The 24,677-nt window shown below is 44.5% G+C and overlaps 3 protein-coding genes across 4 annotated transcripts; 1 reads left to right on the plus strand and 2 right to left on the minus strand.

The window, feature by feature from the left end:
- Positions 1–711: 711 nt before the first annotated feature.
- On the plus strand, positions 712–11,043 carry LOC115393748 (lethal(3)malignant brain tumor-like protein 2). The gene is made up of 15 exons (XM_030098855.1): positions 712–912; positions 2,266–2,341; positions 3,254–3,330; positions 3,531–3,648; positions 3,779–3,913; positions 4,095–4,183; positions 4,305–4,551; positions 5,108–5,172; positions 5,360–5,464; positions 5,613–5,757; positions 5,880–5,962; positions 6,049–6,283; positions 6,618–6,683; positions 6,782–6,925; positions 9,595–11,043. The coding sequence occupies exons 1-15, from the start codon at positions 712–714 to the stop codon at positions 9,879–9,881; spliced, it is 2,073 nt and encodes a 690-aa protein (XP_029954715.1). The 3' UTR covers positions 9,882–11,043.
- A 251-nt stretch (positions 11,044–11,294) lies between these two features.
- Positions 11,295–16,581, minus strand: chadlb (chondroadherin-like b). Its single transcript, XM_030098856.1, has 11 exons — positions 16,558–16,581; positions 15,833–15,997; positions 15,547–15,741; positions 15,231–15,386; positions 14,995–15,140; positions 14,450–14,731; positions 14,150–14,369; positions 13,271–13,544; positions 12,783–13,195; positions 12,347–12,513; positions 11,295–11,704 (listed from the first exon to the last, which is right to left on the minus strand). The coding sequence occupies exons 1-11, from the start codon at positions 16,579–16,581 to the stop codon at positions 11,410–11,412; spliced, it is 2,337 nt and encodes a 778-aa protein (XP_029954716.1). The 3' UTR covers positions 11,295–11,409.
- Positions 16,582–18,576: 1,995 nt separating this feature from the next.
- On the minus strand, positions 18,577–24,377 carry rangap1b (Ran GTPase activating protein 1b). Of its 2 annotated transcripts, none has more exons than XM_030097698.1 (16): positions 24,355–24,377; positions 23,596–23,712; positions 23,352–23,479; positions 22,873–22,932; positions 22,328–22,507; positions 22,105–22,239; positions 21,779–21,937; positions 21,577–21,690; positions 21,391–21,490; positions 20,242–20,326; positions 19,948–20,125; positions 19,731–19,814; positions 19,534–19,636; positions 19,330–19,418; positions 19,057–19,178; positions 18,577–18,917 (listed from the first exon to the last, which is right to left on the minus strand). In XM_030097698.1, exons 2-16 carry the CDS (start codon positions 23,705–23,707, stop codon positions 18,833–18,835), a joined length of 1,734 nt encoding a protein of 577 aa, XP_029953558.1. In that variant the 5' UTR covers positions 23,708–23,712; positions 24,355–24,377; the 3' UTR covers positions 18,577–18,832. The 2 variants fall into 2 exon arrangements, with proteins under 2 accessions (XP_029953558.1, XP_029953559.1); XM_030097699.1 differs by having other exon boundaries at positions 24,349–24,371.
- Between the last annotated feature and the right edge of the window lie 300 nt (positions 24,378–24,677).

The following is a 24,677-nucleotide window of genomic DNA, read 5'->3' on the forward strand; positions in this document are numbered from 1 at the left end:
AAAATAAACTGCTGGCATTTAAGAGACTGAAATCCTCTTGATCATTTTCCATCATTAATGCTGCACTATTCAGTTCAGGGTTGGCACTGGAGCCAATCCAAGGAGACTATGGGTGAGGACAGGATGCTCCCTGGACAGGGATGAAAGTCCATCACAAGACAAGTGGTTGAGCTGTGCAGCGTCCTCGCCAGAGGTTAAAGACAATAAACAAACCTGCTTCAAAAATCTCGGTAAGATCTACTATGAGGGTGTCAAACCGATAGGCGGCTTTGTAACATGGAGCATAAAGCAACAGAATGTGGAAAACTAAACCTGGTCGCACGCATATGATGCTGATGTTTCCGTCGCATGCTGTGACGTAAAGCCGCGTCTTCCCAGTCTACACGCAAACGCAAAGACGATTTTCCCAAATCTCCACTTTGACTTGAATTTTTTTAGATAAATTTTTAGAGTGACTTTTAGCCTTGTTTAAATGTAATCTAAAGGCCCAAACGCGTAGGAATGTCAGGGGTTTCGATGGTTTTTCGCCTGAGAACCCCTCGCTTCTTTGCTCCGCCCCCCCAGAACGTAAACCGACCAATAGCTTTCTATTTCCAACTCCCGGGAAATTCCGACTCAGTTGGAATGAGTGAAGCTCCAGCGAGGACAGAACCACTGGAGCTGGCGACGATTTTTTTTTTCCTGGATAATTTAACCCACTGAGACGCTAAAATGGTCAAACGATGTTCCTGGGGCACGTGCGACTCCGACACGAGGCATCCCGAAACAATAAGCCACGGGGTTTACTTCTTCCCATTCCCCAAACCCAGCCAAAACATGGAGAAATGCCTGCTGTGGATTGAGCTGTGTGGCAGACCACACAGCCAACTCAACCCGTCACTTATAAACAACAACACCTACATTTGTTCCAAGGTAAGGCGATGTCTCGCACAATATTAACAATCAAGACATATTTAAACACATAATGCCTGTGATCGATCGACCCATGTCTGTGGAAACAACTGAGCATTTCTGCACTGCAAAGGCGTTTTGCCTTTTTTTTGTTGCCAAGTCCTTCATTTGCTCTGCTATCAAGCTGCTAAACATAAATCAAACCAATTTTAGATTGCTTTATTTGAGAGGATATTTCTTAATTATTTTTTGCAGGGTTTTATTACTCTTTTCACATTTGTCTTGCCTTATTTGTGCTGATCTTCATCTTTTTATCTTCTTTGTTTTGTATTTATGTGGTTCTGACTTCTCCCTCTGTCCCATGCTTTAATGTGTTTCAGGTTATTTTTATTTCCTGTTGTTTATTTTGTGAACTGCAGTGCCCTCTATGCAATCATCTTCCCTGGGAAGGTTCAAATGAATTGCATCTTGGATAAATAAAGTTGCCTGAACTGTATTTAACCATTTTATTGTCATCTATTGGTGTTTTGTGCGCTCTGAAACTGTTTCCTTGATGTTAATGCTGGACATCAGTGTTGGTAAAATTATCTTAAACTAGCTGAAATCAAGTCCACTCCGCTGAAAAACAATAGGCCTACTATGTTTGTCACAAGCAAACAAGGGAGAAAGAAGGAAGAGGAGATGAGGAGAGAGTAGAGATGGTCAATACCAATACATAACTTATGTCTGTTTTATATCTTGGCACAAAGTGTCATTGATTTTTGTTGATCATAATGTTGAGCATAATGAATTCTTCACTGATTATTTTTTCCCATGATTTTTGTTCAAGCATTTCCGCAATGGAGGGCCCAGTAGCGCGTTCCCTCACCCTCACCAAGCTAAAAGTAATCCATCTTCTGACACGGGGTAAGGTAAACCTGAGATACGCGAGTTGAACTGGAATACTATCAACTGATCTGTACCCTTTTCTTTACAGGAGTTGTGAATCACCTGTCACAATGGGGTACCAGGATGTCACAACAAAGCAGCGGAAAGGACCGGACTTAAACCGACGGGCCCTCCCCACCGCGTGCTCTCCACATGTCCGGACCAACCCGCATCATCCAGAGGTGCCGAGAGTTCATTCAGACCACTTGGTTTAAACTTTAGAGGGACCTCAGCCTTTGTATGCAGCAGCATAGACGGAAACAACATACATAGATGATGATGGGTTGACAGACCCAAAAAGCATTGATTATGTTAAAGAATGAAACTGCCTCATTTCTGAATTCAGATTTCATTGTCTCTGTTTTCACATTCATGATAGTGCAGTACCACCCAGAATTTCATTTTTCTCTTTTAAACTTTAACCCTTTTTTTTTCCTGTCATTTCAGAGAAAGCTGTCCTCAAAAAATACTACTGTGTGGAAAATGGTTAAAAAATCTGTTCCAAGCCCAACAGCAGTGGATGGTAAGGGTAGTAACTACACACACACAATTTGTTTGGTTTCTTTGAACTGTGTTGTGATCCTTCAGCTTTTCTCTTTTTTTTTGCAGCTAAAAATTGTAAAAAAGCATTTTTACTTTTTGAATTATTTGTTCAAGACTTGTCAAAACTATAGAATAAAACAAAATTCAAAAACAATTGGACAAATACACTAATTGGAATTTGTCTATAATCACATACATATGCACAAACACCGCCAGTCAAAACTTTGGACACAACTTCTCATTCAAGTCTTTTTCTTTATTTTTTATCACTATTTCCATTGTAGATTCTCACTGAGGGCATCAAAGCTATGAATGAACACATGGAGTTGTGTAGTAAACGAAACAGCCGCCCTCTGCTTGACCATTTGTGGCCATCTCGTCCCAAACCGTCTGGATTGGGTTTAGGTCAGGTGTAGGGTCATCTGGTGCAGCTTCTTGGTCAAACAAACCCTCACACAGCCTGGAGGTGTGTTTTGGGGGTCATTGCCCTCTTAAAAAGTGGTGGCCCAGCTGAATCCAAAGCAGATGGGATGGCATGTCGCCACAGGATGCTGTGGTCGCCATGCTGGTTCAGTGAAAACCATTTCAGGTGATGGCATCATGAAGTTTGCTAAGAGGAGGTCATGTATTTGCAGGGCTGTTAACTAAGCCAAGGGTGGCTATTTTGAGGAATGGAAAATATAAAACCTATTTTTGAAGGGCCACTTTCTTATTTACTACATAATTCCATACCTTCCTTCATTGCTTTTATACCTTTTAAGCATTGAATGAGAAGTTTTGACTGGTTGTGTAGACATATACATATGGAAAATGCCTTGTGAATAAATCTGAATGAGTCAATCCATGAAGATACACAAAATACATTGATAACTCTGTTCTCTTCACTCTACAGTATCGGCTAATTTCGAATGGGGCTCGTACTTGGAGAAGGAAACCTCCGCCGCTGCTTCTGTTTCCTGTTTCAGACACGTGAGTCTCATCTGCGATGTCAGACTTCTTTAGGAAGAAGCAATACGAAGCAATTTAGCAAGTGATAGAGGTCTGGTAAGCAATAGAATTAAAATTTAACAAGCTGATGATTAAAATGGGAAGCTTTGGCTTTATTTAGTTGTACTGAGGACAGTAGTTGAAGATGAAAGTGTTCTCAGTGGGAAACCCCGGTTCTGCAGGCTCCCCTGTGTCTCCACTGGGATGACGTTGCCTTAGGGATGAAAGTGGAGGTCCTGAACACCAACGCAGTCCTTCCCAGTGAAGTCTACTGGATTGCTACAGTCATCCAGATTGCAGGTGAGTCTATTTTAGTCTTTTTTTTTTGCACTACATGGCTGACTTTCATGGAACTTGTGCACTTTTTTGACTTGTTGAAGCGCACCATCAACAGTAACTCTCCATCTTCCTCTCCTGCCTTCCACTCCAGGATATAAAGCCCTGTTGAGATACGAGGGCTTCGAGCACGACAGCAGCCGCGACTTCTGGTGCAGCCTCGTTTCAGGAGAGCTCAAACCAATCGGCTGGTGCGCAACGATGATGAAACTGTTGGTGCCACCACAAGGTGAGGAGCGCCGTCACCTGAAGGCAGAAAAGCTGAGCTGGAAGAGCAGAAAACGTTGAGGTCACGAGAATCAATGCTTTAGAATTAGAGATGAAGTTGCTTCGGACAATCGGTGAATGAGCTTTGACTGATTTTCTGTGCTGGGATGTTTTCTAATGTGACTCAAACTGTGTGATTTCAGATGTGCCGCGGAAAATCCCAGACTGGAAGGAATATCTCTTGAAAAGGCTGATTGGAGCCACCACTCTACCTGTTGACTTCGACAAGATGGTAGATTTATTTATGCTTCTTATTAGGAGAAATTTGTACAATTAATTGAATCGAACAGCTTTGTTTTATCAAATAATTAAATATTGTGTCCTGGGTCTCCCTCCGTCTTCTCTCTACCCAGTTTGTAAACGGCCTGAGGAGCTCGATCAAAACAGGCATGCACGTGGAGGTGGTGGATCCCGTGCATGTCAGCCACACCCGCTTGGCCGTCATCAAGTCTGTTACTGCGGGTCGTCTGAGGCTGGCGTTCTCGGAGAAGAAAGACGACAGCGAGAACGCCCCCTCCGAGTTCTGGTGCCACGCCGGCAGCCCGCTTCTGCACCCGGTCGGCTGGTCCAGCAGAGTGGGACACCCCACAAAAACCCCTGGTAAGTACAATGAAACACTACAGGCATGAGTTGATGAGTTCATTATACAGTTATAATTCAAAAATGATAAATTTGTGCCATGTAAAGAACTAGATTTGTACTGAAACTCATCTACGACTTTAATCTGATTAGTTAGCGAATTTTCCGAACTCGATTTGAGAAAAAGAAATCAAAACCCACGCTTCTTCCACTTGTGTGTTGAGTGGCTTTCTTTTGTCAAGACTTCGTAGCAAGCTCTGTAGATTTGGCAAATTTTAGCCTGAGACACTCCAATTTTGATACAGGTCAAGACTTAACCTGGCACACCACCAGGGGCCACTATTTAGGTTAATAACAGTTTAAAAGAATTGCAATTGATTGATCATTTAGGTTCTGTGAAGTTCCACAAACTGCCCAGGAATACAATGCAATTCAAAATGTTATATTAAAGGGTTCAAAGCTAAATTAAACAACTGAATATCATGGCTTGTTGAGGCTGTATCTTCTACATAAACCTAAAAAATTATTTTAGTTCACAATTTTTCCCATTTATGTGGTGGTTTTCTTCTTACAAAAGGCCGCGTGGAAACTTACTACAACTTGAAGAATAAATTGGACCGTGCATCAACCCTCTTCAAAAAGGTCAGGAATCATGTAAAAATTAAAAAAAAACAAAACTTTCATCTGTGTCGCGATGCTTCGTTCTATTTTCCTGGTGTACGCCTGCTAAAACTACCCTTCAGGGTTTCTCCTGTGGGGGTCTGAGAGGGTTCAAGGTCATTTCAGTATTGTTGGCCCACAGCTGTTCTTCTTTGCTTGTGATCCGCAGCCAAGGACCGTCTATATGGAGAAGAGCTTCTTTGAAGAGGGAATGAAGCTGGAGGCCATTGACCCCTTCAACCTGAGGAATATCTGTGTGGCCACTGTACACAAGGCAAGGGCTCCTGTCTGCTCATCTGGGCCTCATTTCATTCTTATGTAGTGATTTATCTTTTTTTTTTTTTTTTTTTTTTCAGCTCAAACCAAGTGTGGTTCTGTTTATTATATTTCTTTCTGTTCTGTGTTTTTCTGACTCCTCTCAGGTGCTGTTAGACGGTTACCTGCTCCTGGGGATCGACGGCTCTGCGAACAGCAGCTCAGACTGGTTTTGCTACCACGCCTCCTCTCACGCCATCCTTCCTGTGAACTTCTGTAAAAAGAACGACATCCCTCTCACCATACCTCCAGGTGAGACTTGCATCCTTTCCTCTGACGGAGCCCATTTGCTTTAGAATGCTGTAGGAATCACAAAGTGGAAATAAAATTGCTCATGTGTGGAAAGTTCTTGTAAAACCTTTGCTTCCTGGCAGGTTACGACCCTCAGACCTTCAGCTGGGGCAAATACTTGAGCGACACAAACTCTAAAGCTGCACCACCAAGACTAATGAACGCTGTAAGACAGAGGGACTCTTTGTGAAATTCCACATTTGTAAATCCACACACATAGATGTACACTGTTGGTGGACTGCTTGTCTCCAGGACTACCCGGGCCATGGCTTCTACCCCAACATGAAGCTGGAAGCAGCGAACCTGATGGAGCCACGCCTGGTGTGTGTGGCCACCGTGAAGCGCTGCGTGGGCCGCCTGCTGCTCATCCACTTCGACGGCTGGGAGAACGAGTACGACCAGTGGGTGGAATACCAGTCCCCGGACATCTACCCTGTGGGCTGGTGCGAGGTCACAGGCTACCAGCTCCAGCCTCCCCCTGGGCTCGGTAATCAGTCGCAGTAGAGAAAACCTAATAGAGCTGCGGTTTCTCAGTGTGGCGGGCCTCTGTTAGGGGGTGCCATGGAGATTTTGGGGAGGAGGGAATAAAATACCGGGATATCATTTTGAAGAGGAACAATGATAAGGGGGGAAAAAACTGCAGGAAAATTAGAGCCTCTTCTGGATGTAAAACATTTGTGGCTATTTTTATAATATAAAGTTTGTTTGTCAGTAAAGTGATTGCTTTTTTTTTTTTCTTTTTTTTGCACATGGGTTGGGAGGCCCATCAATTGTAATTATAACAAAGGAGTAAAGAGTGCTTTGTTTTTTTTACCCAACAGTTATTCGATCTGAAAAACCGGTGGTACAGAAAAAGAAAACCAAGCCCGTCATGTCTGGAAAAAAGAGTAGGTTTTTTTTCAAACCTTTCTATGGGTTTTAATCAAATTAATGCTTTCATTGTCTGATGTCTGCAGTTATATTGATGATGCTTGGCCCTCTACAGGAAAGAAATACACAAGACAGAGGTTGCCTCAGGACCGAGCAGTAGGTCACACCGTTGAACAGACTGAACCCAAAGGCAGTGAAACTGTACAAGATCCTCCACCTGACGTTCCTCTCATCCAGGCTGAAATTGACGAGGAAGAGAGTAAGTGGACCCTTCTAGAACTTCAAAATTTTCCTTATTTATTCTATTCAGAATATTGCTTTTTGATATTTACTCGTGCAACTCCGTCTTTGTAGTTTCTGTAGTGACGATAAAGGTGGAAGAGCTCGAGGTGGAGACGCCTACCGATGACTCCGAGTGACCGCCAGATCGTCCCTGGATGTGGAATCAAACAGGAAGAAGAAAAGAAGTTGCAAAGGCAGACTGCAGAAAGTGAACATAAAGAGTGTGGATTTCTGGAAGATAACTGGAGCAGAAGAGAGGAATGAACACTGCAGGAGAAACTGAAGGAATGGATTCACACTTTGTCTGATTCAAGATGGGAACTGTGAACTGGACTGAAGATACTCCAGTACAAAACTATGTGTGGAGAAAGCTCTGAGTTTATTCAGAATCCAGATAAAAAGGCAGCTAGGATCATAGTTTTATTTTCTGTACATATTGCCGGTTTTCATTTTATAACCTGCAATATAGTATATATACTTTATTTTGTGTTAGGAGACATTGAGTCCTCAACTTCTGTTATCCACAAGTTCGGAAAATGTATTGGTTTGGTGTTTTTGGAAGCCAAAGAGGAAATTCTGCCCTTAAAGGTGACTGGCAGGATTATCTTGCACTACATCAAGAACACTGATGCAATCACGCCAATTTTATTGCTCAAGTTTGGCAATCGGCACCAGTGATTCAACCAAGTTTACGGGAAATGTTTTGTTGTTTAGTTTAAAAAAGTAAACTGCGGGCATGTAAAAGACTGGAATCTTCTTCAGATAATTTTCCATGTTCTGTGTTGCTTCATCTTGTTCAGGATAAAGTCCATCACATCTGAGTTGTTCAGTTCTCACCAAAGGTTATTGAACTTTTTTTTTTTTTTTTTTTTTTTGAGATTTTTCCATGCTTCCTCTTCAGTTTGTTTCTACTACCTGAGCAATAAAAATAAAGTGATCAAACTGTGTTCTGTGGAATTAAATCAATCTTTAGCACTGATGCTGGACTGGAACCGGATGGAATGTTCTGTTCATGCCAGGGGAAGCGGAATGTTGTGAAAGTGGGAGCTTGGAAGGTCAAAATGAGAGAGAAATGCAGAGGAACCCCAAAATCTGAAATGAAGCCACTGGAAGATGAGCTGCTTTGCATGTATTCAAGAGCAGTCAGATCCAAATGGGCCATGTGTCCAGAACAGCCCAACTGGAACCAGACATGTATACCAAACAGTCGGACTGGAACAGGGCGCTGTGTTCTGCGCATGCGCCGAAAGCCCAGCGCCAAATCCTGCCCCGGAAGTCGACCGCCGTGTTTATAAGGTCAGCAGCGGATTAAAGAGATGATGCTGGCTTACCGCCAACAACTGTAAACATGGCGAAAACGGACGGGGTCCGCTTCTGGTCGGACTCGGAGACGCGGTTCATGCTGTCCCAGCTGAAGGAGCTGAACATTTCCAAATTCATGGACGGCAGGAAGACGAGAAATGGCGACTTGTTCAAAAAAGTTGCGGAGGAGATGGACGGGGCGGGTTTTAAAAGGACGCCCGAGCAGATCCGCGTCCGCTGGAAGCACATGAAGCAGGTGTACTACAACGCCAAGAAGAGCCACCCGGCCGCGGGACGCTTTCCCGTCCCCTGTCCTCACAACGACATCCTGGAGGAGCTGCTGGGACGCAGACAGCTGTCCCACTCCGTGGACCCTGGAGTGGACATAGGGTTCAACGCTTCTGTCCCAGGTGACTTGAAGTTCATTCACCAGCTGTTATACAGTAATGCCAGTATTCTAAGTGTCTCTCATGATGTCCTCTTCAGGGGGGGTGCTGGGAACAGAGGGGAACCATGAAGAGACAGAGCAAGAGCTGGATGAGTTGGAGTTATCTGAGAGGTCCTCCCCTCTCTCTTCTCTGATCCAGAGAGGCAGCTGTCCAGGCAGCGAGCAGCCGGGTACCAGCTCCCCAAACCTGGATCTACCCCGTGAGTCCTTCACTCTTCAGTCCGCACCTGGTTGTATGCCTGTCGTTTAATTCAAACTGTTCCCATGATTTATTGTAGGGCCACCATCAGAGAGGAGGAGGCGGCAGGTGTCCGACATGGATCACTTCCTGAAGCAGATGCGGCAGATGCAGAACGCCTGGATGGAGCAGTTCCAGCAAAGCCAGGAGCGGGAGGAGCGGCTGGTCCACAGCATCCTGCAGAGCAACGCGAATCTGGTGTCCACGCTGATGGAGGGCATCCGCAGCCTGCAGCACTCTGTGCCTCCAACCTCGCCGTCCCAGGTAGCATTATCATCATCATCATCATCATCCAGGAGACCAGGGGTGTCGGAATGAATGAATTTTATGAGCTTGATGACGAAATCATTATTAGATTCAGATGTCCTGAAGCGAGGAAATGTCTAAAACATCCGTTTTACCAACACATGTAGTGTCTGCATGGACAACAACAAAAAAATGATGACAGACTTAATATCATGGCTTCATTGTGACCAGCAGGCTGAGCCCAGATGTAGCGAGAGTGCACAAAGCGTTCCGACGAGCGTGCCGCTCATTCACCCCAAGCTTGAGCCCGAGGAGCACGACAGTAAGTAGTCTCAAGCTTTAGCACTTTCCTCACTTATTGCAAGTCAGTTGTGCATTACAGTTACTTGCTAACGCGCTCATGTCTTTGTAGTTTCTTTAGTGCAGGTGAAAGGAGAGGAGATGGAGCTGGAGGCCCCTCTTGAGCCCCTGAGCAACCTTCAGCAAGTCTCTGTCGTTGGACTCAAACGGGGAGAGGGAGGGCCGTCTCAAAAGTCAGGACTGCATCAGGAGAGGAGCTGGGAGTATGAACAGATGATACGAAGTAAGACTGCAGAAGACGGAGAGGGCAGATCACTGGAAGACAACGCGACCGGCTGGATCGGCACAGAGCAGAGTGGGAGTAATAAAATCAGACTAGACAAAGAGGCGACTGGCTGAGAAAATGAAGCGACGGTGACGTGACTGAAGCAATGGCACGCAGTCCCGAACAGAAGAATTTGAAGGAATGATTTGATAAGACTGCACTGACTCCAACAAAGGTAAAAAGCTGGCTGGGTTCATTTTGAAACCTTATTTAAAATATATACCTGGGTTCATAGAACCTCTGTTCTATTTAAGCATTAATGGTTTACGTTTGTAAATCTTAATGTATCGAATTTGACAAGTTCCAGACTGTGGAGGAAACGCGTCCTCCTTAAACAGCTACACTGAAGCATAATTTATTTGTCCTAAGGTTTTGAGACCATTGAAAATGTGACAAAAACCCGGCTATGTTTCAAGTATCAAGTCGCCACTGCAGCGGCAGGTGCAGCTGGTGATCCTCAGGTCTCCATCAGCATGAGAGAGAGTCTGTTGCGGGGCCGCCACAGAGGATCGTTGGATCAAGTCAAGACTTCAAAAATTGAGTCCAGTTTTTTCACGTTGTTATCAGGAAATTGAAATAAGCAGAGAATAAGTTCATCCTGACATTCAGGGAAGATTCATTCCGTTTTCACTGTAAGTGGAATCCTGCTGCAGCGTCCGTACTGTCATGAAGAAATACCGGCATCAGGGAGATAACAGATGTTTTCACGTGGGTCACAGCAGCGCGTCAGTTCGACTCACACCATAAATGTGACCGGCTATTAAACCGTTTGCACTCCCCACAGATAGACTCTGAATCTGGTTCCCAATACTGAAAAACAACATTTAATCCACTGGGAGGGGCATCATTGGGATTAAGGATCAAATCTCTGTATGATCTTCATGCATAAGTGGACAAGTTGATGTGGAAAAGGCAGATTGTCACAAAAAGGAAAACCTACTTTTTTTATAGAGATGATCCCAAATGTCAATAAACCCAGTATTAAACCGATCACCCTTTAAAGATGTATTTAAATGTTGACAAGGTGTTTGCATATTGCTTGTAAGGACTGGTTAAGATTGTTTTCAAAATGCCTTGTGTCATTCGAGTGTAACACGACTCTCTGCTCATTGTTCTGAAAGTCTGGTTGAGTTGTGAAGACATCAGCCAAATGTTTGTTGTAATGTTTTTATTTTCTGCCTCGTGTCATTTCCAGATTTTCTTTGTCTCCTTTTGCAAATGTGGAATAAATGGGGGGAAAAAAAGTACCGTTTCCCAGATTTAATGGCTTCAGTGTTTCCTGAACAAACGGGATGTAGTGGTTTTAAAAATGTAATTTCTGGTTTCAATAACAGCAGTGCTGGTTTTATCCTTGCATTTGTGTAATTTACATCTTACCAGTATAACATCAAGAACTGCTCAGAAGCCGCAGGTAAAGGTTTTCTTCATTACTGTATTGATTTAACAGCAGGAGGAAATAAAACGTATTTAAGTGCATATCAATGAAAACTGACGAGGTGCAAAATGCAGCACAGCTACAGTCCAAATGGATTTTCACCCTTGAAATCATTTTCTCTGTCACTTTGCTGGAAGCTCTGGACTCAGAACCCAGAGTCTGCAGGTTCAAGCCATGCTGCGTTTCTTTGTGGTTTTGCTGGATTTCTTCACTGCTCCCTGTTTCGCGCTCGGGCTCTTGCGCATCTTGGTTTTGGCTTTCATCATTTTGATGTGCCGGAGGCCGTTGAGGTGCATCGGTTTGGGCTTGGTCGCCTTGGGTGGTCTGGCGGTGGGGACAGCGGGTAGACTCTCTCCTCCCGGGCAGGCCTTGAAAACGTGAACATCTTTGACCTTTCGGCCTCTCAGTTCAGGGGGGTTGGCACAGGTTGCTCGTACCTTGAGGTTAACTTTCTCGATCCACCTGGGTGAAGAGGAGAGGAAAGATTACGTCAACATGTCCAGGACTTCATTGATGAAATTACTTCATTCATGTGTTTGTGATAGCAAGAAAAAGAAAAGGTTGGAGCCTGAATAGTTTTTATTGAAGGGGTTTTATCTTGAAATTAGGGGCAGCAGTAGCTGGCAGTAAAGGTCTGCCTGTTGGACGTGCACATGTTTTCTCTGGATATTAGGGAGGAATTTGGGCTTTAGGGCAGGATTACCTACTTTTAGTTCAGGCGCCACATGTGACCCAGTTTGATCTTTAATTGGCCATGCTTGTAAAATGATAGCATCAAAACTTGTGAATAAAAATCATGTTTCAGTGTTTTAGTGCAAAAACAAACCAGTGAGTGCAATTTCAATCTTGTGCCATTTTTAATGTCTCCTGTTACAAAATACAGTATTTAGTCTTTAAATTTTGCTGCATCCAAAATTTACCTAAATTGATGCAAAACAAAACTTGTTTTTACCAAAGGTTATTTATTTAAAGTTACCTGTAGACGATCTGGTTTTGAGTCAACCTAGTTACATCTGAAAAAATTGTCGAATAAGATCCAATTTGAATGAGCCTTCAATCCCAGTGGGCCACAGTTTGAGAAACATAGCGCAGTGGTATACTTACATGCGCAGTGGCAGCAGAGGGCAGTCACACATCAGAGGGTTGTCAGCCAGGTTGATTACTTCCAGAGAGGTGAGGGAGTGAAAATCGGGAACCTCCTCCAGCTGGTTGCCCTCCAAAAAAAGACTTCTTAACCCTGGACCGAGGCCTGTCAGGGAGTTCTGTGACATCTAGAAAGAGAAGCGTTTCAGAGACACAGTCAAGAATAATATCCAGGTTATTGATGTGTTCAAATCGATTCTATGGATCAAACATGCAGGACAGAAGTTCCTCAAGACCTGAATAAAACATACATCTGTCCTTCCATCTCCATTATTTATCAGGGTGACCAAGTTTAGGGAACCGGTCGTATATCACAAACAAACTAGAATTTCATGTGCATAGAAGATAAAGTCCCAAGCCCGAGGAAAAGACTTATGAGTTCACATTGCACGCTGACCTTCTCCAGACCCATGTTATCCAGATACAGCTCCTTCAGCGTGTTCTCCAGAGGCTGAAAGGCATTCGGTCCCACCCAGCGGATGGAATTTCCAGACAGCCTGAGGTCCCTGAGATTCGCGGTCTTGCTGAGCGCCTCTGTGGGAACGTCCTTCAGCTTGTTCCCACCAAGGTGGAGCGTATCGAGGTCGTTGGCTTCTTCCAGAGCTCTGGGAGACACATGCTCAATGGCGTTCCCGGTGAGGTAGAGCGCTCTGAGACCCTCCGCCCCCGTCATGATGCCTGGCTCCAGCCTGGTGAGGGAATTGTTCTCCAGGTGAAGAGCCAGCAGACTGGGCACCAGCTTGAAGGCTCCTTTGGGGAAGTTGGCAAAGCGATTCTTCTCCAGGTGAAGGTAAGTCAACTGGGGCAGACCTGTAGGTTCACAAAGAAAGCTGTAAAGAGAGTTGGCTGTTGGTGAAACTACCCTTCCTAAAAAGTCACTCTGACCTTTAAAAGCATCGGGACTGAGGGAGGAGAGGTCGTTCTCAGACAGGTATAGATAGATGAGTCCCTTCATCCCGCTGAAAGCTCCTCCCTCCACCTCCACGATCTTGCAGCGCTGGAGGTGCAGCGACACCACCTGTGTGACTCCGGGGAAGCTGTTGCTGGGGATGTAGTGAAAGTGGTTTCCTCGCAGGTCCAGTAGACGCGTGTTGGGCGAGAAACCTCGAGGCACCTTGTTGTGGCCACGGTTCTCACATGACGAATGGTGCGTCTCTGCCTGCAGATCGAGTTACAATAGAACAGGGGACAACTTCAATGATTCAGACTGAATATGTTTGTGGATTACAGAAGTAAAACTGGTATCATATAATGAACACACACTATAGTTCTTAACATTTGTCTGCATACTGTCACATATTTAAATGACCAACAAATCCTCAAATCATATTTTCAACAATAAAATTGATGGAGAACTTTAACAAAACCAACCCTAATAATATGACTATGTGGCTCCTAGTGTTGCTAAATTGTCAGAGCAATCTGAAAATATTACAAATACCCCACAGCAGTCATGCAGTGAGTTTATTGATTGAAATATTCAAATATTAGTTACTTTGTAATAGCAGACGAGGTCATCTAAAACCTGAGAAACATAATATTCAAGTTGAGAAATTTTCATTTCCTTCAGTGATCTTCAGTTCTTGTTAATGGAACGATGTCCTAAAATATTAGGCCTAACTTTTTAATCTGACATCATTTTATGTGTCAGGACGAGAAAGAACACAGAGTGAAATTAACCTGCGTCGAAAATGAACCACCGAAAGTTAAGTATGACCTTAAAATCACTTAATCCAGCCAGTCCTCCTCGTGTAACCCACTCACCTCGCAGACACAGTTAGCAGGGCATTTGACTTTGTTCTCCGGCTCCGCGGTTGGCCGTGGCGTGACCCTGGTGGCCTCCTCAAACTCAGCCTTCAACATGGCCTCCTGGCTCTGGCAGCGCAGCTGAGTTGGGTGGACAGCTTCAAGGTTCTCCCCCGAGAGATGGGCCGGTCCTCCGCATGTCCCCATCAGTTTCACTTTTCTGCGGATAGCCCACTCTCTGGAAAGTAAGACCCAAACTCACAGTGAGTGAGGACTACTTCACTGTATTAATACCTAATCCAGAAGTGTTTTTCGTACCTGAGCGGGCGCAGGTAACAGTTGCAGTAAATGGGGTTTCCCGCCAGGTTGAGGCGTGCCAGGTTGGGTGAGCCTTCGGAGAAAGGCTGGATGACGCGCAGCTGGTTGTGGCTGATGCCCAGATGGACGAGGCTGGGGCATTTGGACACGGCCGTGTTGGCCATGTCCTGCAGGGACATGTGGTCCAGGAAGAGGTGGGTCAGCTTGGCCATAGACACCACCTCCTCTCCCAAGTACGTCATGGGGTTGTAGCCCATGTCGAGACGAGTCACTTCTGGAAGTCTTTATCAAAGAGGGAGAAATGGGGGGGAAAAAAGGGATATTATTAACCAACTTTCACACATTTATATAAAAGAACAACTGTGATACAAAGTTTGAAAACTTGTTCCTATGTGGTTTATATGGGCTTGTGTACAAATCCACTATTTTTGTGTTTAGATCATTCAAGTCGATTCTTTGGAATATTTCAATCTCCATGTATGGTTTCTGGGACATTGAGTCAGATGTGTGTGTGCTTTTCCTCACATCTCATCCAGAATCTTTACCTGGTCATCGTCTCCGTGGGGAAAAACTGCAGCTCGTTGTGGTCCACGCTGAGGCGAGTGAGCGTGAACAGACCCGCGAAGGCTTCGATGTCCAAGTAGTTGAGAGAGTTGTGACTGAGACGAAGCCACTTGATATTTTGTAGACCCTGAAAGGAGTCAGAGATTGTCTGGAATTGTTTCAAAATTGTCAAAGCAGGAGACGTTTCCACTTGATCTATTGTGGTTTTTTTGTGTACCTGGAACGCCAAGTTGGGGATGTAGACCAGCTGGTTGTGTGTGAGAGAGAGCAGGTTGAGGAAGCCCAGCTGGGTGAAAGCACCAGGCTGGATCTCTTCCACACGGTTACGGTCGATCATGAGCTGCTTCAGCGAGGACAGACCATCGAATGACTCCTGAACGCAAAAGAAAGACCAGACTGTTTTTACTCTGCTGTTCTTCAAATGTGGATTTATATAGAAGTCGGTGCAACTGTTTGTTTTGTTTTTTCTTCTCCACACCTATGCTTCTACCACTGAGGCTGTTGTGATCAGTGAAATAACCCCATTTGGTCACCTGGTAGAGGATGTCAATGTTGTTGTTGGCCAGGTTGAGGAAGACCAGGCGGCCGAGGCCCCGGAAAGCCCCCTCCTTCACCCTGCGGATGTTGCAGCGCTGCAGCGACAGGTGAGTCAGGTAGGGGGTGTGCTTGAAGGACCCGGTGGGAAGTTCCTGGATATCGTTACCTCGAAGATCCAGCTTCACTGTGATCTATGAGAAAACAGACGATCACATATTATAAGAATGCAGAGTTGAGGGCAATAAGGACTTGAGCATGCTGCTTGGGATGTGAGTGAGACACCTCGTCCACTGTCGGAGGCACTTGGGTCAGGTTCTTGTTGACACAGGTCACAGTGAGCTGGATCTGGTCGCAGACGCACTGCTGTGGACACTTAGCTGTCAACACTGCCGGGATGCAAAGAAGCACCAGGAGGCAGAAGGAGTCGAGAATGAGCGAGGAGCACATCTGTGAGGAAAGAAAACGAGGGTTATACATTCGATCATGGCATCGATCTATGAAGAATAAGAGTTTGACACCACTGGAAGATGTTTGTATGAATGCTGTGAGAGATGTGCAGCAATAGATGCCTTTATGAAAGGGTTCATACCTGACATTTTATTAGGTGAACATGCATTCACATTTGACTCTATTGAAAAGCTGTGTTTGTTTGATTTATCCTATTTTTTTTCCTTTCCCAAGCTTATTGCAAAAAAAAAGCCCCTCCATCATCCTGTACTTTTGGGGGATTAGTGCCATTTGGTCAGATTGATCTGCCCTAGTCTTCACTGGAATGCCTTAAAACCACATTCCCATGTTGGATCAGCAGTCTTGATCCACTGGAATGGACATGAAAAGCTTCACAGCTCCACACTCCGAATTTCGGAGTCTCAAAATGTTGACACGTGCAGTGGTGCTGTGCCTAAACCTCTCTGTCAAAACAGCCGCATCAAATCCTGCCACCGCTGGACCTTTAACCCATTGCAGGGCATGCATTGAACATCAGTGTCGTCAGGATGGTTCAATACCTCGGAGTCAGTATAAGACACCATTATGTCTTTTACAAATGATAAAATACATTTAAGAAAATTACACTGACCAGATGAGTGATAATAGAGAAGCATTTCAACATGAAATCTCTGGATGAGATGAATTTGAATTTTCACAAACATTTGCCCCATTTATTACTTATCTTGTTAAGTCACTTGTAAAAGTAATATTGTGGCAAAGACTACATTTTCTGTTTTTGTTTTTAGAAACTCTGCATTCTTCCATGAATGAATTTGACATTTTTCAGCCTAAATCCGCGGGCAGGGGATCTGACTACAGTATGAAAAGCGTAGATTTCAGCATACCAGGTTTTGTTCCAACGACCCCCTGTACAGAAAAGGGGCCAAGAAACTAGAGACGGAGGAATTTCCTCCGTCCGGACTGTTTGGCCGCGTCCCTCTGGGGATCAACAGTCCAAACCGCAGAGGAGCCTCCGCTCCGGCCGCGCACAAAGACGCACAGTGTCTGTCCCTGTCGGTGTTGTGCCAAAGTGCGTTCACCACGTAGGAAATGTGTCTTCAGGCCAGAAGCGGTGAGAATACAGCTTTCGATTGACTTTTAAATGCAGAAATCATCAGGATTATTTTCCTCCAGCTTGTGCGTAAAAGTGGCGTCGACGCAGCAGAAGCGCTGACAATTGCTCCTAATTCTGGAGAAATAAACACCAACTTTGTATTTATTTTTCTTAACACGAGGACATTACTATTAATTTATTTTTGCTTTAACATTAAAGTGAATGAAAGATACTTTCTTTCTTTGCCAGAATCCGTTTTACGCACAGACTCACCTTGGCGTCGTGGTTCCGTCCAGCTGCTGGTCTTCACGAGAAGCCGAGTCTCTCTCACGGACTCCGGCGCTCTTCCCCCGGTTGTCCCCCCATCCAAAACAAACTCAGTTTATCCCCTTCATCCACGACTTTTCCCCCGTGGACGCGCACACACACCTGCACCTCCCACCTCCGGACTGCCAGCCCGTTAAAGGAATAGTTCACCCCAGTGTGCAAAAGTTGCTTTCACCTCACTGCCATGCCACTGGGATGGAAGTTGCTCATTTTTTCCACAACTTTCACACTCAAAAGCAACTTTTTGTTTAAAGTAAGCTTCTCAAACACACTGCAGTTTTGTTCAGTGACAGAACAGAGATTTCTGAAATACACACACACACACAGGGTCAATCATTTGTTAGACTGGTTATATTTAAGACAGAGCGTTCAGTACAAATTAAAGGCATCAGGTAAACAGACATTAGTTAAACTAAAGTTATTCAGATTATCATTTAAATGCTCAAAGTATTTCCATTTGGCTCCTGTTTCCCTTAAAAAGCTCCAAACATACGAGCGATATGAGGTAATACACACTACTGAAAACATGCAACACAAAGTCATGCAAGAGCAGAATGTTTCCAAAGAAAGAAGCACCTGATTGCGAGTGATTCTGTTCTGTTTCCTGGCTGCTCTGAGGAACACACACACACTAAATAATCAGGTTGATGGGTGTGAGCGTGTGGTGCAGCAGCCCACAGCGGTTTGATGTAAACATGCTTTATGAACAGCAGTGCGATGATTGTGACTGGACAGATTGTCCTGACTTCTCTACACCTCCTCTAAACCAATAGAGTGGTCATATAATCAACAATAAGAGGTTCTCTCTCTCTCTTTTGAGTGATTCAAGTGATTCAAAGTAACATTATCATTCCCAAAGCAAGCATCACAGCGTGAGCTACAGACAGAAAACTCCTGTAAATCTGTAGGTGTGTGTTCGTATCAGAACTCTTCAATATTCACTAATTTTGAAAACACAACTTCCAAATTCCTCCAGAAACAAAAACAAAGATGTTAGTTTAGACGGCTTGAGTTGACAGGTATGTCAGTGATGTAAACAGGGAGCTGTTGTTAATGTTTTACTTTCTCTTGCGTGAACTTCACATCAGGTTACAATCACCATTTTGTATTTTCACCCGACAAAGCTCACAGCTACTTGTTGTGAAGTTCTGTATTTTTGTTATTTGTATCTATTTTCTATAAAAATATAAGTCACAAGAAAAAGTAAAAAAATAAAGATTAAGACATTCTGGACAGCCTTTGCTACAACTTCTTAAAATTTACAACTTTCAGTGGTTTTGCTTGTCCTTTTGTTCAAGTGTAACGCTTCCCTGCTTGTTTCGATGATGGGAGAAAAAAAAAGAAAGAAAGAATGTGAGAACAGTGTGTGTTCGCGTCCCTGTGTTGGTCCTGGCTTCGGCTGGATGGCGGGATCAGTGATGCTCGCGGCTCTTCTTCTCCAGAGCGGAGCTCAGACTCTCTGAGGCGCCGGTGCAGGACTTGAGAGCCTCGTCGTTCCTGAAAGTGGACACAGACACAAACAACGACACACAGCGGGCTGGATCAGTTAAAAAATGCATAGACGGACACATTCTTATCACCGACGCGAGCAGGGGAATGCCGCTCGGAGAGCTGTGTGGACAGAGGATCGTCGTACTTGGACAGGAAGATGTGGAGCAGTGAGGCGTGGTGCTGAGGGAAGTAATCCTGCTGGACGGCGTGTTCCAAACACAACAGATGGCCTGAGGCCAGCGGCGCCTTCTTCACTTTTCCCTCTCCCTGAAAATCAAGACAACTGGGATTACAGGCCTGTGGTTGCGTCTCTGCTGCGAGGGGTGAAGTCAAACATCACACCATGCTGAAACGGTCAGAGTGATGAGCACCCCACAATTTATAGGCCTCACTTGCTTGTTCCTGTAAACTACTGTACCTTGAGGAGTCCCATCCTGACCAGCAGTATGGAGAGGAACGAGTACGAATGGAGAGCAGAACCAGACAGGAGCTTCTTCAACACTGAATCTGTGAACCACAGTGATGCAACTCAAATGATCAGCTTCACCAGATTTAGCAACTTTCAGTAATCTAGAAAGTAAACATCACAACAGCTGATTGTACTCAGACGGACATAATTCACCTGTGATCTCTAGAACAGCCGTCTTTAGTTCCGGATCTTCGCTGTACAAGGACGCAACTTTCAGAAAGACATCGGCAGCCTCGTGCGGCTCGGACGCGTCGACCTGGCGAGAGCAGGTCAGACCGTCAGCAATCATGGAGTAATCACATTCAGAACTGCACAGGATATTTTGCAGCCACTCCTATGAAGCGTCTCACCTGCTGCTGCAGGTCTGCTCTCATGTCTCCCAGCTGGAGCAGCTTCTCTGCAGACGGGCAGTTGAGGAAGGACACAACCTCTGCCTGAGGGAGGAAACGGACACAATGAGACATTCGGTTGTTTATACTTTTGTTGGATATCAAGCTATGGAATCAATCATTACTTTCTGTAGAAACTAAAAGAACAAAGCGGCGGATCACTGATTTGTTAACGTACGGGGCTTTGAGCTTTCACAGGACTGTCTTCTTGTTTTGTCCTTCCATTCTCCTTCACGATTTCACCGTACTCATCGTTCTCGTCATTCGAGCCTCCAGTGGCATCCTCCTCCTCCTCATCGTCTTCATCATCATCGCCATCGTCCTCATCCTCGTCTTCCGGCTCTCCCTCGTCGTCACTGTAGCCAATTCCAATGAATATATTTTCACAGCCGCTTCCATTATTTCAGTGCAATTTAACAGTAAAGACAGCCCGAGGAGAGATCCTGTGGATTCCTGTCCCTCTGTGGATTACCTGAGGGATGCCAGCATGTCTCCTTTGTCTCTGGTCTCCATGGCCTCTCTTAAAGCCTCGCAGCCCTCCTCTCCCAGGCAATTACCTGTTAATGAGACACATTCAGGGCAGAAAACACCTATAAATCATTTCATTTTCATCATTTGGCACCTAAAACGTTCCCAATAGCTTGAGAAAGAAAAATACTTTGGAAAAATCTAAAGGCACAAAAAGATCAATCCCAGCCATCCTGTAAAAAACATACTCTGACGTACACAAACAGGTCTGATCGCCATATCCACACTCACCCGGACCTACATACAGCTCATCAAATGACACCATGTCCATAAAACTCTTTCCATTTCTTTATTTTGACTGCAAACATTTTCTCAGAGACGCAGCATTTTCAAGAAGCTCCCACTTGGAAGCCAATCTTAAAAAGTTGTGTAAACACACCCTCAGAGAAGAAGAAATGTCTCGACTCTATCATCAGGTTAGTTGTCGAGCTAATTCACTCAAAATCCCTCTTTGGGGGCTTTATACTACTTTTCTTTTATTAAAAAAAAAAAAAAACTTCCCAAGATATTTTAGATCTTTTGGAATTGGAATTGTTGAAATTATTAATAAATTGCTTCATTAAAGGTGCATTAAGGAGTTTTACAACCTTAAAAATACTTATTTTCCACAATAAATATGTTACACATTTTTAATGATGTGTACAATGTGCCCTGACATATTCATTACAAGTACCTCTAACAGCGCTAAATTGTCACTTCAAAGTTGCAGTGCCGGTCCGGCACCAGCATTTTTTTGGGGAGAATTTGAAAGGAATGACGTAATGCGCGCTCCGGCTCCTTGAGTTTCGATTTGTCCGCCATTACTCCGCCAGATGCTTAGTGAGCAACAACTGAGCAGGATCTTCCAGAAAGAAGAAAAGACTGGCTTCTAGCACTGCCACAGCTCCAGCACAGACTCCACCAGGTAAAAGAAACTTAAATCTTACTTGAGCGCTTCTAAACGAGCGACGACGGAGTCCCCCTCTTCCGTGCACGCGAGCCACAGGGACGAGTTTTTCACTAAGCTGCATTACGCACAAGGCCTGCAGGGGGCGCTGTTTCGCATAAAACGTGCAAACTCCTTAAGGCACCTTTAAAGTATGAGTGTGCATACCATTCATATCCACTTTCTCCATGTGAGATTTGTCCATGACAGCCTGAGCTAAGACAAGTGCCGCAGCCTCTGTGATCTCACCAAAGGACAGATTGAGTTCCTGGAGAGAAGAGATGAAACAACCTCTGAAGAGAACAAACACACACACACGAACACATGCAGACAGGAATTGTCCAGCAGACTGACCTTCAGGATCGGCAGGCCTTCTCTCAGGACCGCAGCGAGAGCGATGGCTCCCTCAGAACGCACCAGACAGTCGCCGAAGTTGATCACCTGAACGTTTCTGAGATGTCTTAGAGCCTACAGGATGAAGAACAAAGAAAGCTGCCTGAACACGGGACTGTAGTTTTGTGCTTTTCTGATCTTCCAGAGAAGAACCAGGCTTCACCTGTGCCATCGCCAGCGTTCCCTTTTTGGTGAAGGTGTTGTCATTGAAGTTGAGAACTCGAAGTGCAGGGTTATGTCGCATTGCTGAAGCCAGCGCCGTCACTCCAGGGTAGTTTATACCATTTTGCGGCATGTGGACCTCCTCCAAGCTGCCCATCAGCTTGAATTAGAAAAGAAGAAGAAAAAAAAAAAAAACTTTCAAGCCAGATGTTACAGATGTGTTTCATCTCACTAACACAAGCTAAAAGTTCAAAAATAACAACTGTTATTAGAAGTTAAATAGATATCAAAATAAGATCAGTCCTGTCATTTGAGTGTTTTTTCTACCTGAAAGGCCTTAGCCAGGGCGCTCGCGCCTTCATTTTCCAGGCGATTCCTCCCTGCTACAAATATTCTGAGGCGGAGAGGAGTCCCCAGTGCCGATGACTGTCGGTGGCACTCCATCAGAGCTTCAGACAAGATCTAGGTTGATCAAATAAGTACCATCACTGACCATAAAAGGAAAAGTTCCTGTCATTTAACTGTTTGAAATAATCCTTACTGCCCTCACCTTGCCTCCCCCGATACCCATGCCACAGTTGTTGAGTCGGAGCTCTCTCAAAGTGTGGCAGGAGGGGCTCTTCAGCAGCTGCTCGATTCCCTTGACGCCATCGGGCCCGAAGGCGTTATCGCTCAGGTCCAGCTCAGTGAGTCGGGCTCCAGCACTCATCAATGCACTGCCCAGAAAGCGCTGGTGAAAAATGTAAGAAAGGAAATGATGAACATACGAGATACATTTCTGCAACAAACTCTACTCAGCTAATTCTGACCTTGCTGACTGTTCCCATAACACAACACAATCGGCTGCAACCAACTGGTTTGTTCCACAAAAAACATTTATGTCTCAGAATTCAAGCTATGAAACGTGCTTAAAAACTCAAATTACACAGCAAACACTCACTGGTTTACTGTCCACTGAGCTTTATGCTTCGTTTCTCTACAGTTTTGTTATAAACTGTTAAAAAACACCTCACTTTTGTGGACACTGATTGTGTAATATGCATGACTCTGAATCTGATGGCATATTCATGAATGATGAGTGGATGCAGTGCTCACCAGGGCTATTGGGATTTCGGAGCGCAATCGTCCAGTGAACATGTCACTCCAATAGCATCTCTGAAGGACAGAATAGACAACAAAATCATTAAAAAAAAAAAAAAAAAATCAGAGTACGTGACCTGACATTTATTGGGAATTATGTAAGAGGTAGATATTTTCTAGTGGTGCTCACTCCCTTGTTGCATACATGATTATCTGGAGTATCCCACCACAGAACTTTAATCTGAGAACACTACTTTGTGCTACAGAGTGCTTGGTTTATATCATTACCTTTCTGACTTTTAACTGTAATATAAATCTTTCATTGTATTACCATAAATATTCTTTAAACATTGGAATGAGTACATATATCTTCAACAATAATACACTCAGGACTGGTCATCACAAAGCAATGTAACCCTATTCAGAGTGTAGTTTTATGTTATTAAGCTATCATGTATTTACATAAGTTAAATGTAATGAGAGTGGATTAGTACCTGCAGCTGGTCTTTGCTCTCCAGAGCTTTGGCAATGGCTTGGGCTGCCTCAACTCCCACAGTGTTACCTTCCAGACACAAAGCCCTCAAACCTTGGTACTGTTTGATTTCACACACCAGTTCTTCCACTAAAGGATAAAAGGGAAGGTTAGCATCTCTGATGGGGAAAACAAGCATCAGTCACCAGATAAAGGGTAAAAAATAAGACTTTTAAAAGAAATAACCTCAAGTAAAGTAATCTGACCTGACTCTGCATTGTCAAGCTTAAGTCCCATGCCTTTATAGCTCAATTCTCCATCCCCGACGTGAGTCTTGGACAGAGCATCAGCCAGCTGAGAAATGTCATCCGAGGCCATGTTGACTGTAAGGGAACAAACAGGAGACACAGCGAGATCACTCATTGTCCTTCTAAGCGGTGTGAAAACGAGCAGATAAATAGATGTATACTTGTAAAATGGGTTTACCGTTTAATGACAACAGAACAATATTTTACTTATCAATATAAAAGCAAAACAAGAGTTATAAATAAAGTGTGAAGTTCGAGGTTCAGCTTTACCGGTGTTTTGGATTAAATGGTTTCCCTGTTAACTGCTGACTGAATGATTTTAGACTCCGTTGTCGCTGCTGGTAAAAAAGAGCGCTAAAAATGCCGACACGAATGAAAAGCTGTCCCGGCGAGTGCCGTTAACCATACTGACAATAAAGTTTACAGGTGTGGTACCTTTGGTGAGTCCATTTCACAGTTATCAGCAACAACAACTGATACGAAGGGAAGTCAGTCACCAACACTTAACAGGGACACCAGTCGATCCTAAACACCTGTGCTAACTCGCGACTGTGCTCAACCAAGGAAACGCTAACAACACAACTCATACAAACAGCTAATACGACTTGGTGAGTTCAACCCTACTCTATTTCTGTCATACATCCTTCATTAGAGGATGAAAAGGCTGATAAAATCCTAAAAAATGAGAAATTTTAATGTGAGAGGACTCACACGCACCTTCTTCCGCGCGGCACGCCGGCTCCGAAAGTGTGTGACGTCATGCAATTTCGTGTATTCCGTTTATTCAGCTTTACAAGTCCAGTGTGCACGGCTTACCGCCCCCTGCTGGCAGCCTCCGACAGGCTGCGATCACTAATCAAACACAAAAGTGACAACAGTAGAAGTGGAAATCCAGGCCTATCAGACTTATACATCCTAATGAATATAATTGAGAGTGTGAAGGGGTCGGGCTGGCCCGAGGGAGCATGCATGGAGGAACACGAGAGTGGCTGAGATTGTCTATGGAAAGTATGAGGAAGGTCTGAAGGATCAGCTGGATA

The sequence above is a fragment of the Salarias fasciatus genome, chromosome 8, assembly GCF_902148845.1.
Source record: "Salarias fasciatus chromosome 8, fSalaFa1.1, whole genome shotgun sequence".
Classification (NCBI taxonomy): domain Eukaryota; kingdom Metazoa; phylum Chordata; class Actinopteri; order Blenniiformes; family Blenniidae; genus Salarias; species Salarias fasciatus.